This window comes from Hylobates moloch, unplaced genomic scaffold (genome assembly GCF_009828535.3).
Source record: "Hylobates moloch isolate HMO894 unplaced genomic scaffold, HMol_V3 SCAFFOLD_5, whole genome shotgun sequence".
In the NCBI taxonomy this organism is placed as follows: Eukaryota; Metazoa; Chordata; class Mammalia; order Primates; family Hylobatidae; genus Hylobates; species Hylobates moloch.
In genome coordinates this window covers 76,271,137-76,285,593 of record NW_026652280.1, presented here as the reverse complement: position 1 = coordinate 76,285,593, position 14,457 = coordinate 76,271,137, and the positions used below count along the sequence as shown (strand labels likewise).

The following is a 14,457-nucleotide window of genomic DNA, read 5'->3' as shown; positions in this document are numbered from 1 at the left end:
ATAGGGTCTTGCTATGTTGACCACCAGGTCTTGAAATCCTGGGCTCAAGTGATCCTCCTACCTCTGCCTTTCAAAGTGTTGGGATTACAGGCGTGAGCCATGGCACCTAACTGAGTTATTTTTAGCACACGAAGCATAGGACATACATCCAGAGGGCACCTAAAAATGTTCTGAGCTGAGCAAGAGCCTGGAGGCAAGTGAATCTGAACTTTCCTGTCTTTGAAGAAACCAGTCCCTCTCCAAAGTCACATAGTTAGTGTCACTCCCCCCCAAGAAGTGCATGAGCTGGGACAATCAGGGCAGTGGAAGGTCTGGGGTTCAGGGGCGCCCCCTGCTGTCTCCCCAGGGTCTGTCCCCTTCCGCAAGAGCCTCTGCTCCCCCATTTTCCTGTGGAGCCTCCTCACCATGGGCATGACCCAGCTGCGGATCATCTTCTACATGGCTGCCATGAACAAGATGCTGGAGTACCTTGTGACTGGTGGCCAGGAGCATGGTGAGGCACTGCTGAGGCCCCTGGGGGTTGGGGGCACCCAGGAGGGTCACCCTGGCTGAGTTCCCCTCACCATACCTTTCCCTACCCACAGAGATGAATGAACAGCAACAAAAGGTGGCAGAGACAGGTAGGGCGATGAAAGCAGGGCCCTGACCCACGCCCACCCCGCTGCAACCCGCTTCTCAGGGGGCGGGACTCCTCTAGGCCTGGGCCCACCCAGGTAACCCTGGGCATTTGGGGGATGTAAGAGTCTGGGTTCAGAGGAAGGCTATTTTGGTGCTCTCTGGCCTCCGCTGGAAGGGGTGGTAGTGTCCACTGAGTGCCAGTTCCTGACCCCACTGCCCTTTCCATCCTGCCCAGTTGGGTTCTACTCCTCCATCTTCGGGGCCATGCAGCTGTTGTGCCTTCTCACCTGCCCCCTCATTGGCTACATCATGGACTGGCGGATCAAGGACTGCGTGGACGCCCCAACTCAGGGCACTGTCCTCGGAGATGCCAGGTGACCTGCCTGTACGGGGATGGTGACAGCAAGTGGTCAGGCAGTGCTTTTCATTTTCTCTGTGCGTTTACATCCAGCAGCTTGTTTCTTTCTCCCAAGAAGCCTAGGAGATCAGGGATACCTCCCCATTTTACAGATGAGGAAACTGAGGCTAGGAAGGGACCTGGCTTGCTTAATAATAAGAATAGCTAATGCAGAGTGCTGACTGCACTTGGCACCTTGCCTTGTTTAGTCCTACAACACCTCTCTGAGGTAGATGCGTTAATATCTTCATTTTGCAGATGAGGAAACCGAGGTACAGGGTTGCACAGTTAAGTCATTCACCCAAGATCACACAGCTTTCAGTGGCAGCCTACAGAACCTGTGTTATAAGGGTACATGCTAAAGTCTTGTTAGGGCTAGAATAGATAGAGTTGGTATATTAGATATTTATTGCTATATAACAAATCACCCCAAGGCTTGGCATTTTAAAACAACAAACACTTCTCATCTCATACCGTTTCTGACAGTCAGAAATCAGGGAGAGACTCAGCCGGGTAATTCTGACTCGCAGTCTCTCATGAAGACATAGTCAGGCTGTCAGCCAGGGCTGCAGTCATCTGAAGGGCTGACTGGGGTTGGAGAATCTATGTCAGTTCAGTTACCCCCATGGCCTCTCCATAGGGCTGCTCAGGACACAGCACCTGGTTTCCCCTTAAGCAAGAGAGCTAAGCGACAGAGACCCCGTATCTTCTCTCACATAATCTCAGAAGTAGCATACTGTCACTTCTGTTACATTCTATTATATGCACAGAGTAACCCTGATATACTGTGGAAGGAGACTGCACAAAGCAGGGGAATACCAGGAGGCAGGAACCTTGAGGGCTGTCTTGTTGGCTGGAGACCACCATTGAGGGTTTTTTTTTTTTTTTTTATTGAACAGCGTCTTGCTGTGTTGCCCAGGCTGGAGTGCAGTGGCATAATCTCAGCTCACTGCAACCTCTGCCTCCCAGGTTCAAGCGATTCTCCTGCCTCAGCCTCCCAAGTAGCTGGGATTTACCATGGAGTCTTGAACCCAGATTCTGTGACTGCTTTTGCTTTTTTTGTGTTCATCCAAACAGTCCCTGTTTATCCTGAGAGAATGGGAGAGAGAGACTGGGAGAGAAGGAAATCCAGTGGCTTCCCTCCCTACTAGCAGAGCCTGGCCCTGGCACTGAGCCTTCCTCCTCTACCCTCTGCTTCTAATGGCGAGGGTCCTCTAGCAGGGCCCTTCTGTCCAGGACACATGGGCTGCCTGTGCTCACCCCAGCTTACTGACCTCTCTCCTGGGCTGGCCTCAGAGCCCTTGATTGTGCCAGAGGGAGGAAGCGCTGGACAGTCGGGCCAAGCTGCTGTCCCCAGGAGGGCATCTGCTTTTGTCTAGGGCAGGGACACCTTCCTGAGGACTTCTGATGAGAGACGGTGTGAGAGCTTCCCACTTTCCACCTTCCTTCCCATCCTTGGTTCTCAAACCTTCAAGTGTGCATGAGAATCACTTAGTGGGGGATATTTGCCCAAATGCAGGTTTGCAGATATCCCCGCTGAGATTCCGAAGGCTGAGATGAGGCCTGTGAATCTGCATGTTAAGAAAGCACCCCCTTTGATGCATGTGTCATTGGGTAGGGGAGCAACACTTTGAGAAACATGGAGCTGGAGAACATGAGTTTCTATGTTTGCTGCTGCCCTGACATCGAAGGCACAGCTGAAGGGGGAGGGGCCAGGCCAAGAACCAGGGAGTCCTGGGAACGTAGAGGCAGCAGCCAGTGACTTCCCGTTCTCCTCAGGGACGGGGTTGCTACCAAATCCATCAGACCACGCTACTGCAAGATTCAAAAGCTCACCAATGCCATCAATGCCTTCACCCTGACCAACCTGCTGCTTGTGGGTTTTGGCATCACCTGTCTCATCAACAACTTACACCTCCAGGTACCCACCTCCATCCTTCCCCTCTCCCTGCCTCCCGAGCCTCCTCCAAAGGGCTGGTCCATCCAGCACCTGCCTTCCAGGAAGCGCAGTTCTGGTCTTCTGATCTGGGTCTATTTTCCGGGTTCTCCAGGAAGTGTTTCTAGTAGATTGGGTTGGCGAGGGGGTAGGAATTGAGGCCCAGTTGGCCTCTTCGCCCTACCCCTCTTTCCTCTAGCCTCCACACACTCTCCTAACCTCTTCACTCTCTCTTTTTGGTTTTAGTTTGTGACCTTTGTCCTGCACACCATTGTTCGAGGTTTCTTCCACTCTGCCTGTGGGAGTCTCTATGCTGCAGTGTGAGTCTGTTGGGCTGAAATGCCTTCCTGAGCTTTGCAACCCTGATCGGAGAACCCCAGGGAAGGGTTGGGAGGGCCCCAGGCATCCCCTAATGCACCCCTCTGAGCCCCTCTGATGGCAGGGAGCTCACTTCCTTAAAGGCAGCCCATCCTGCTGTAATTGACTCCCCCTGTTGGAGTCTTTCCTTAGAGGAAGCTGAAATACCTGGCTTGATGACACTGTGGTTCTATGTCTGCTGTTTGAAACGGCCCCCAGAATGGCCTCCCCTCCATGCCCACCCTGAAGAAATTTCCCAAGGGCAGCCATTTGCCTTACAATTTTCCTCTTCATGTTGGACAGTCCCCACTTGCATCTCTCTCCTGGTTTCCCCTGCTGGACGCTGCTGAGGGACTCTCCCCTGTGTATGTGATGGAGTAACAAGACATTACAATAATGATGACAAAATCACAACCGTTATCAAGTGCTCCGTTGGTGCAGGCAGCAGGCAGGATCCTTGACCATCACCCCCTGAGTTCAGCCTCACTGCAGCGGTCTCGGCAGAGGGCAGCTCTGTTTCCTTCATCTGCTCAAGCCAGAACCCTGGAGTTTCCTTGATTCTTCTCTCCCTCACCCTCCATGTTCACTCCGTCCTCGGTACAGCCAGCAGCAGCTTCTACACACCCCAAATCTGACCTCCTCTTGTCACCTCCACTGCTGCCTCTCCAGTCCTAGCCACCAACATCTCTAGCCTGGATTATTGTGGCAGCCTTTAGTCTCCCACATCTGCCCTGGCCCCGCCGCCTCGGTCTATTTTTAACACAGGGGCTGCAGTCACCTGTCAGGACATAAGTCTCTTCACATCACTCTGTGGTGTCCTGTCTCATCTGTCTCAGAGTAAAAGCCAAAGGCTTTACTATGGCCTAAAAAGCCCTGCAAGCTCTGGCCCCAGCACTTCACTCCCCTCTAGTTCCCCTCCTCCCTTGTTCACTCTGCCACAGCCACAGTGCTTCCTAGTGCTCTGGAAGTCTCAAGTGTGTTCCCTGCTTGGCGTCTTTGCATGTACTAGTCCCTGTTTCTAGAACATTCTTCTCCAGATATCTGCAAGGCGCCCAGTCTTACCTTCTCTCCTTCTTCAGGTCTTTCCCTGACTGTCCTCTTCTCAGTGAGGCCTCCCTTGGCTGTCCCATGTACAGTTGCCACCTCCCTACTGCCCACTTCTCTGCTTGGTTTTTCTCCTTAGCATTTATCACTAACACGCTGTGTTTCTTTTGCTTATTGTCTGACCGCCACCTGCTCCATGGGAATGCCACCTCCTCGATGGCAGGAATCTGTTGACTTGCTTGATCATGGTATCTCCAGCACCTAGAGCAGTGCCTGGCACATAGCAGGTTCTCAGCTAAATATTTATTGACAGAATACAGTAGACAGTCCTGCGAGGTCAATGCCATCGCTGTTATTAGTGGAGGAAGTGGGGCTCAGGGAGGTTGAGCTACTTGCTAATATCACACATACAGGAGGTATGAGAACCCAGCTCAGTGGCCCTGAAGTTGCAGCATTTGCCCTCAAGGCTGGGGACCAAAGAGCCCATGCAAAGAGCCCGACTGCTCAAGCACCACCCTGCCTGGCCAGCCGGGACCATGGTGGGGAGGGGATAGGAGAGGTGCTGGCCTGGGCTGGAGAGGGCCACACACCCCTGATGCTCCCCGTCTTGTGGACAGGTTCCCATCCAACCACTTTGGGACACTGACAGGCCTGCAGTCCCTCATCAGTGCTGTGTTCGCCTTGCTCCAGCAGCCACTTTTCATGGCGATGGTGGGACCCCTGAAAGGAGAGCCCTTCTGGGTGAGAGCGAGGGTTGGTGTTGGGGGAGCAGGAGCCACTCTCCTGGGGGCAGGGGTAGGGCCTTGTATGTGGTGCCATCCCTCACTCATCTCAGCCAGAGGCACCTCAGAGGTCTCTAATCTGCAGGTTTCCAAGTTGTCTGCTTTTAAGAACACCTCACGGAGTGTTAAAAATACAGATTCCCCAGTCCCCTGAATCAGGATATCTCAGCCTGACCATAGGAGTCTGTTTTTGTTTTTAATTTATTGTTTTATTTTATTTATTTATTTATTTATTATTTTTATTTTTATTTTTATTTTTTGAGACGGAGTCTCACTGTGTCACCGAGGCTGGAGTGCAGTGGTGTGATCTCAGCTCGCTGCAAGCTCCGCCTCCCGGGCTCACGCCATTCTCCTGCCTCAGCCCCTCGAGTAGCTGGGACTACAGGCGCCCACCATCACGCCCAGCTAATTTTTTTTTTTTTTTGGATTGCTAGTAGAGATGGGGTTTCACCGTGCTAGCCAGGGTGGCCTCAATCTCCCGACCTCATGATCTGCCCGCCTTGGCCTGCCGAAGTGCTGGGATTACATGTGTTAGCCACTGCACCCGGCCCTATTTTTTTTTTTTTTTTTTTTTTGTAGAGAAGGTGTCTTGCTCTGTTGCCCAGTCTGGAGTGCAGTGGTACAATCATAGCTCACTGCAGCCTCTGATTCCTGGGCTCAAGCGATCCTCCGGCCTCAGCCTTCTGAGTAGCTGGAACTACAGGTGATGGCTACCATACCTGGCTAATTTAAAAAAAAAATTTTTTGTACAGATAAACAGGGTCTTGCATGTTGCCCAGGCTAGTCTTAAACTCCTGGCCTGAAATGATCTTCTCACCTTGGCCTCCCAGAGTGCTGGGGTTACAGGCGTGAGCCACAGTGCCTGGCCTCCTAGGAGTCTGTTTTTAGTAAACTCCAGGTGCTTTGTGAAGTGGCCAGTGCTGACTCTTGGGCCTGTGTTCAGGCACCATTGGTCCAATCCAGCTCTACCTAGTGTGGGATCCTGTCTCCAGCACCCCTGAAAGGGGACTCTTCCCTCTTAGCTTAGATACCCTCAGTGGTAGGGCACCCACTCCTGCACAAGGCAGCCCTGCTGCTGTTAGAAAGTCTTTTCCTTACATTGAACTCATCTGCCTCCCTGACGCTGATCTTTCATCTGCCCTGTGGGGCCACCCACACATAAACCCTCCTCCCACAAGAATTGTGATGAAATAACTGCTTCTATTTACCCAGCACTTGCTATGTGCTAAGCATGATGCATACTTTTTTTTAACTTACATCTTCGCCACAATAGCCCTGAGAAGGAGGCACTCAGTAAGAATTGCCATTATTTGCCCAAAGTCACACAGTGAGTAATGCAGCGTGGGATGTGAACCGAGTCAGAGCCCGTGTGTCCTGGGCCTTCCAAGCCTTCTGTCCATCAGGCTGTGCATTCTAGCTCCTTGAACTGTGTCTGAGAGCCTCCTCTCGCCACCCTGAACGGGATCCCATGGTTAACATCTCCAAAGGTCAGAGGGGTGAGCCTAGAAGGCCCCGTTTCGGGAGCAGCCTGACCAACCCAGACTCCTACAGTGCTGTGCCTCCCTCATACCTACCTAGAGAGTGCCATATGGTGTGGGCACCCACCAGGCCCTGCCACTTGTTATACCCGAGCAGTCTCATCTCAGTCACTTTGCAGAATTGCTGAACATTAAGTGAGATACTAGTGGAACAATGACTGCACATAATAAGTACTAGCTGTATTTATTCTGGCTCAGGACCTGGAGAAAAATGGCCGCCTTCTCCTCCCTGTGGGAAGCTAAGGGCAGATGAGTACCTACTTGACTCTGTTCTCTCTCCTTGCCCTAAAGGTGAATCTGGGCCTCCTGCTATTCTCACTCCTGGGATTCCTGTTGCCTTCCTACCTCTTCTATTACCGTGCCCGGCTCCAGAAGGAGTACACTGCCAACGGGATGCGCCCACTGAAGGTGCTTAGCAGCTCTGAGGTGACCGCATAGACTTCTGAGACCAAGGGACCTGGATGACAGGCAATCAAGGCCTGAGCAACCAAAAGGAGTGCCCCATATGGCTTTTCTACCTGTAACATGCACATAGAGCCATGGCCGTGGATTTATAAATACCAAGATAAGTTCTATTTTTGTAAAGACTGCAAAAAGGAAAAGAAAACCTTCAAAAACACCCCCCAAAGCAACGCTCCATTGACTGAAGACAGTCCCTATCCTAGAGGGGTTAAGCCTTCTTCCTCCTTGGGTTGGAGGAGACCAGGGTGTGGAGCTGCCTTTTATCTCCTTCTAGGGGTCTGCCTCCTAGTACCTCTTGGGGGGATCGGCAAACAGGCTACCCCTAAGGTCCCGTGTGCCATGAGTGTGCACACATGCATGTGTCTGTGTATGTGTGAACGTGAGAGAGACACAGCCTTCCTTTCAGAAGGAAAGGGGCCTGAGGTACCGGCTCTGTCCTGGGTTAGGGGTTGGGGGTCGGCCCCTTCCAGAGCAGGAGGGCAGGTTCCCTCTCTGGTGCTGCTTCTTGCAAGTCTTAGAGGAAATTAAAAGGTAAGTGAGAGACTGGCTGGTGTGCGCCTGTCTTTGGCGGTTGGTGGGGGGTGTCTTCCCACACCCCCATCCTTCTTCCAGGCTCAGCTGGGCATTAAGTAGGACGCTTGGCATGCCAGCCCGTTCGCCTCTGGCTGTCTGGCTCACCTCCCTGTTCCCAACCATGCCCTGCCCTTAGTGCTTGGAGGGAGTCCAGCTCCTGCTCCCTACTTCCCAGGATTTGGGGTACATCCAGGAAGCTGGCCTTTCTCCATACAGAGGATTAGGACAGAATGCTTTAGAAAGAAGGCTGAGGTATGACTCAAACTTTCCCACCATAGCATCCCTAGGGCCTGCCGAAAGTAACACTTTTTTGGAGTCTCCTATTTTATCTTAAAACTTTATGCAAATTTTAAGCTTCCTTGTTATACTATATTTACATTTACCTTTAACATTAAAGTGAGGCTTTAAAGTAAATAAATAAAGTGAGGTTTTAAAATTATCTACATCAAGAGAAGACACCATCAGGGAGGACAAGAGATCTTGCAGAAAGACATACCTTATTTATTCAGCCCTGCACCTGCTTGTGCCCCTGGGGCATAAGCCCTGGAGGTTAGAGCAAGTCCCCAAATGAAGGGAAAACTAACATTGGTTTAGGATCTGTCTGTTCTACACAGCTATCTCATTTTATCCAAACTATAGCCTAAGAGGTTGGTGTTGTCATTCTTTCTTGTCGCTGTAGGAAACAAGCCCAGAGAGGTTAAGGCACACACCCAAGGGCACACAGTGTTAGGTGGTGGAGCTCAATTTGGAACCTCGGCAGTCTGTGGAAAGGAGAGCTCTGCAGAAAGGAGGTCCCAAGCTTCTTTCTGGTTCTCAGCTGCTCCTGGGGCTAAGAGTGACCTCAGGCCTTGGCCATCCCCCCCACCTCCAAAGGTTGGCTCTGTAAGACAGCATTCCAGATAAGCCATTTTCCCTCCCTTTGTCTTTGTTTCTCTTGAGAAGTTAATAAGAGAGGCTGACCCCTCCATTGTCAGATAGGAAAACCTGTCCTCAGGGGTCTGGAGACTTGGCAAAGTCAAATCGCAGATCCCTGCTGCTCTGAGCCCAGACTCCCGACTTCCAACACTGACTCTTTTTGTTTTTTGCAAAGTACAAAATCAGAATTGGACAGCACCCACCAGCGGGTTCCGCTGGCTTTCAGTGGGCTTGCCGGGGTCTCTGCACTCTCTGTCCGGGATCCTCAATTTGCGAATAGTCTGGGGAGGCTGAGCGAGAGCCAGGAGCGGACCCGGGGGGAAGCGCCACGTGCGCGCCAGGTCCTTGGTGTGCCCGGCAGGCGGCGCTGCGTGGCTGCGGCTGGCGCCGAGGGTGCGGGGGGCGGCGACCCGGGAGGGAAAATCCCTGACTCTTCCTGGGTCTTGGGCTCCAGAGCCCCTACCTGGGGCTTGCTCTGCCCGTCCTTTAAACTCTCCCTACGCCCTCCCCGACCCCCGTCCTTGCAAGCCTTATCTGCAGCCTCACCGGCCCTCGCAACGGTGGTGGTGGTGGGGGGGGGGTCTCGAAGCTTGCCGCTGGCCAGCCGGACCCCGGGGGGAGATGGAGGCAGAAATTCCGGCCTCCTAAGAGAAGGGCGTCTGCTCACTCCCCCACTCCCCGGGGCTTGGGGAGGGGGCTGGGCAGGGGCGGAAGCGAGCTGGAGCCGTGTTTGTCGCGGCGCTGCGGAGTGGAACAGATGGCTGGGGAGGGGAGAGGGTGCGTGGCGGGGAGGAGGAGGGGTGCGGGGGCCGGAGGATAGGGAACGAGGAATTTCGACGCCCGGAGTCTCCCAGGAGAAGCCCCCCTCCCCATCTTTTCCCAGAAAGGGGGGCGGATATGGGCCTGCCTTTTTCCCGGAGAGCCCTGGCCTCTGGCCTGTGGCAGACCCTACCGCGCAATCCTCCGCCCCAGGAAGCGCCCCTCACCCCCAACCCCCCACCGCAGGACGGGGTGGCGGGGTCAGGACCGCGGGGAGCGGCCCGGGTCTCGAGGGTTAATGGGGCCGCCCTCCCAGGGGCGAGGGGGCTGCGGGAAACGGGCTCGGGGTGGGGAACGAGTTCTGGGATCCCAAATAGCAAAGGAAAAACGTGTTAATTGGAGCTTTATGCAGATGAGCTAGGACTGGGGACTGTGGGGTAGAAGGAGGGACAAGGTCGGACCTCGAGGAGCGTTGGTGGGTTCTGGCCAGGGGAGTGATGGACGCCTATCCCGATAGCTGCGTGTTGAGCCTCCGGGGAAGGACGCTGGTGCCCGGGGATGAGAGGCTTCCTCTCTGATCCCCGCCCCAGAAACAAGGTGGGGGGCTCTCCAAGGTCTCCACGTCCTGGATCTCAGATCGCCACGAAGAGAGGGCGGGGCGCACCCTGCAAGTGTCTGCTTCGGTTTCTGGCTGCTGACCTGTCTCACCTTGGCTGTGGCCCTCTCCTCCCCGGTCTGGCTTGGTCTCCACTCACTTTGCCTCCTCTATCTGTTATTCCCCACACCTGGCATCACCCTTTCCACTCAGTATTGTCTGAAACCTTCCCCAAGTGTGACCCCTTCCCCCTTTGCATTTTCCTGTCTGCCCCCCACGGAACCACTCCACCTTTGAGGCGTGTTTCAAACTTTGGAGTGCTTCATAACCCACCTCCACTTGCTAACATGCAGATTCCAGGGCCCCTTTAGCTATCTGATTCAGCAGATCTGAGGGGCTCAGGAATCAGCTTCCTACTTAAATCAGATGCAAAAGGCCCTTATTTTATAGAAACACTGGGTAAGGGATTGGTGGGCTGGAAAGGTTGGGCAAGTCTCCTTTGACAGCCCCCACCCCTTCCTCAATGCTCACCTCTCCACAGAGGAGAATTGAAACTTTCACCAAGTGTAGTCCTCTCTGCTTCTGTATGATGGTACCAGGCGTGGAGAAGATGGAGGGAAGGAAGGAAGGAAGAAAGGAAGGAAGGAAGGAAGAAAGGAAGGAAGGGAGGGAGGGAGGGAGGGAAGGAGGGATGAAGGAATGAGTCTGCGCCTGGCTTTTCTCTCTGAGCAAGGTCTTCCCTTCCTCTCTCCACTGCCCACTTCCCTCCCCTCTGCTAGGGCTTCGCCGTCTATCCTCCTCTCTCACTCCACCAGCCTTGCCCACTTTCTTATCTCCCTGCCACTTCCTCACCTGAAGTTTCTACAAAAGCCAAAGGATCTTGAGGTGGGGAGTTTGGGCCTGAAGAGAGAGAGAAGAACCAACCACAGCTCCTACCTTCGAAGCAATAGCCAAAGACATCTTTGGGGTTGGAAGAAAAGTTGGAAGAGGGAGACAGAACTTGAGGAAAGAGAATAATAACAGCAAGCATGTAGGTCACCATTCCATGGGCTATTGCACTGAGTCCCCACAACACATTGATTTAGGTTGGCACTATTGTCCTCAGCTTACAAAAACAAAAACAACAACCCAACCCCACAAAACTCTAATGTTCAGAGAGGTTAAGTAACTTGCCCAAGGTCACACAGCTTACTAGTGGGAGCATAACTAGGTCATTTACCCTTCTACTGTCCCAAAACCATTTCTCCAGAGGCCACTGAATATCTGTCCCAGGGCTGCCCTCCTGCAGGGGCAATGGGGTTGGAGAAGGGCATCATGTACAGAGATGAAAGGAGATGCTCGGGTTTCAGAACATTTGACAGGTCTATCTGGAAGCATTAAAAATTCATATAGAAACCTGACCCCAGCTAGACCTTGGGCCTGCCACCTGGTCTATCCCTGGCCTCCTTGCCTCTCAGAGTCTGTTGGGAAATTTCCCTTCCACAGTGTCCTGAGAATCCCAAGTCTGTATTTCACAGGAGAGGAGTTCCTCTCGGATTAGGGATCGAAAATTGGGAGCCCGCAGCTAGGAAAACAGGGCTGAGAACCGCCCCACCCCTACTCTGGGTGTAAGAACCTTAGAGGCTTAAGGGCTTATAAACCTTATATCATCTGGTGTCCTTCTATTCCTCTCCCCTGGCGGTTAGATGCTCATTCTCAGTTCTGGATGACTGAAGCCTAGCTGTGCTTCCCAAGGTGGCCAGCTGGGGGCAGCCGTCTGCTTGGAGGGAGCCAGAGCCTGCGCCTCTATCTGCTGCTTTGAAGAACCCCCATATATGGTCAGAGAGATGCAGTTTTGGCCTTGGGAAAGGGCTCTGGAGTCTGAGATCTGAGGAGGGGGAGAGGTTTCCTACTTCAGGGAAGACTGAGAAATTTTAGGGGCCACTCAGAGTCGGTGGGTGGGTTTCACATACATGATAACTGGTGGCCAGTATGATACAAACGTTCTAGCTGGAGCGAAGGTTTGGGATGAGATTGTGAGAGGAAAGGCTAGAAAAGCAGTTGGTACCAGACTCTGAGGGATCTTTGATGCTTTGCTAAGGTGTTTTACCTTTACCCTATAGGCATTAGGAAGCCATTATAGGCTCCTGAGTGACATCATAACATATGCAAATTTTGATCAGATGAATCTGGTCACCATGGTATGGCTGGGTGGGAGGGAGGGAGAGATTCCATGTAGGAAACCAGCGAGGAGGTTATCGCAGTTTTCTTTTATATTCCAGGCATGAGGTAATGAGTAGCTGGAGCAGGGAGGTGGTAGGGAGAATGGGAAGGAAGGGATAGACTATGGCTGGGTGGGGGACTGGGTAACTGAATAGATATAGGAAATTAGAGAAAGGGAGGAGTTAATGACAACTAGGCTGGGTGTCTGGCAGACGAAAATGCAGAATGGGGGGTACACTCACAGAATGTGGGAGGTGAATGAATTTTGCTTTTTTCAGGGGATAGAGGAATCTCAGACAAATCCCTTCCTTTCTATGGCCTCAGTTTCCCCATCAGAGCGTTGGTAGGGGTTGGGCTGGATGGCCTGGAACATCCCTCCTATTTCAGGGTGTGTGGGTCAAGGTGGTAAATCTGGGTTGTTTGGAGAGCTTGGGGGTCTGTGCGTGTGAGATCGCTGGAGGTGATCTCTGTGCTGGGTCCTGATTGAGTGGGTGTGCATGTCAGTGTGCATGTCAAAATTTAGGGGACACCTGCCTGTTTGTGGGGCCCGTGGGTGGTTGGTGTGCTTGCACGTGCTACATGGCTCTGCTTGGTGCGAGTGTGTGTTTGAGCTCGGGAGTGTGGGTGTGCACGTGATGGGCGTCCGTGGGTCTGTCTGGGCTGGTGGTGGGAGGGGTGGGGGTTGGTGGAGAGTGGCTTTGCTTCAGGCTTCTTCCTGAGGCTCACACACTCCTCCTGCTTTCACTGTTCTGAAATAGCATCTGGACCGAAGGCCCATGAATATTTCACAATGATAATCCTGTGACCTGGACAGCCTGCCTTTAATTTACCAGCAGCCCCCCTCCCCCTGCCCAGGCCCCAGCAGCCCCTCCTCCACCAGAGCTCTTGCCTGGCTGTCCCCCCAATCCAACCCATTAACCTCCTCACAGCCAGCCTGACACAAGACCCTGCAAGACCCCAGACTCCGAGCTCCCTGGGTTTCTGACCAGCTGCTCTCACTCACCCTCAAGCCACCCCACACCCTTAACCGGGGTCTACCTGCCTCAGGCTTAGATGCTGATTTCTTCTCATTTCTTCCTCTTCTTCTCAAGATCATTTGACTTCCCCAGCCAGAATCACAGAACTTCAGCCTGCCTCCTCAAGCCCTAGCATCTAGGCCCCCTCTGTCTTTCTATTTCCACTTCCCAAGCTAGATTTTTTTTTTTTTAGATAGAGTCTCTGTCACCCAGGCTGGAGTGATTCTTGTGCCTCAGCCTCCTGTGTACCTGGGACTGTAGGCACCTGCCATCATGCCTGGCTAATTTTTTTGAATTTTTAGTAGAGACGGGGTTTCCGCCATGTTGGCCAGGCTGGTCTTGAACTCCTGACCTCAAGTGATCTGTCCACCTCAGCCTCCCAGAGTGCTGGGATTACAGGCGTGAGACATCACACCCCGCTCCAAACTAGATTCTTAAAAAAACATTTTTAAGAGACTCACTCTCGATATGTTGTCCAGGCTAGTCTCAAACTCTTGGCCTCAAGTGATCCTCCCACCTCAGCCTCCCAATTAGCTGGGATTACAGGTGCAAGCCACCACACCCCGCCCAAGCTAGATTCTTAGCTCCAAATTCAAACTACCAAACTTCTCTCCAAGTGCTCAGTCTGATGAGACTCACCCCTAAACCCCAACCCAAGTCCTTCTTAGCCTGAGCTTTTCCCAGTCCCCAGCCTGTCTTCCACACACCAGAAAGATGAAGGTTCTGATTGTACCTCAAGCCAGTAATGCATCCCAATTTGGGATTCCTGTCCCTCTGATCACCCTAGTTCCTCGGTCCCTCTTCTAGCCTGTTTGGAAACCTGCTTCTGTGACCTGGTTCATCCCTGATGGCGTCTACCTCACAGGAGCCGAGAGAGAGACCACATACCCCCACAGGGTTGCTGTGTGCAGGTGTATAGGCTGTGCACTGCACAAGGGCATTTAGCCAAGGAGGCAAGTGTGCGCCGAAACCCAGCCTTGGTCTCCGTTTGCTAAGGTGTTTGCTCTGGCATGGGGCTGTGTTTCCCTGAGGGAACAGTGCCTTTTTCACATTTACCCAAAGCCACGTTGGGGCTGTCTGTGACCAGGAGTGTGTACATGACTCCTCCTTGCAGGAGAACTGCTCTTGTTTCCTGAAGGAACAGGGTCTGGAAGAGGGCTGTTAACCAGACAGCAGGTCTTCCCCAGGCTTAGTTCCTCAGGCACCAGACAACTCAGAGTTGGCTGCAGCTCTTCCCCTGGACAAATGAAGAGAAGAGGTGCC

General features: G+C 53.0%; 1 protein-coding gene across 2 annotated transcripts in view; it reads left to right on the top strand.

Moving 5' to 3' along the window:
- Positions 1–7,865, top strand: part of SLC43A1 (solute carrier family 43 member 1) — a 32,666-nt gene extending 24,801 nt beyond the window's left edge. Inside the window, exons 9-15 of one of the 2 annotated variants that reach the window (XM_032152912.2) lie at positions 347–493; positions 585–620; positions 854–992; positions 2,795–2,936; positions 3,198–3,271; positions 4,970–5,093; positions 6,964–7,865. In XM_032152912.2, coding sequence (XP_032008803.1) covers positions 347–493; positions 585–620; positions 854–992; positions 2,795–2,936; positions 3,198–3,271; positions 4,970–5,093; positions 6,964–7,110 — 809 coding nt within the window. In that variant the 3' untranslated portion in view covers positions 7,111–7,865. The remainder of the gene's footprint in view (positions 1–346; positions 494–584; positions 621–853; positions 993–2,794; positions 2,937–3,197; positions 3,272–4,969; positions 5,094–6,963) is intronic. The other variant, XM_032152913.2, reaches the window with a different exon arrangement.
- Positions 7,866–14,457: the final 6,592 nt, after the last annotated feature.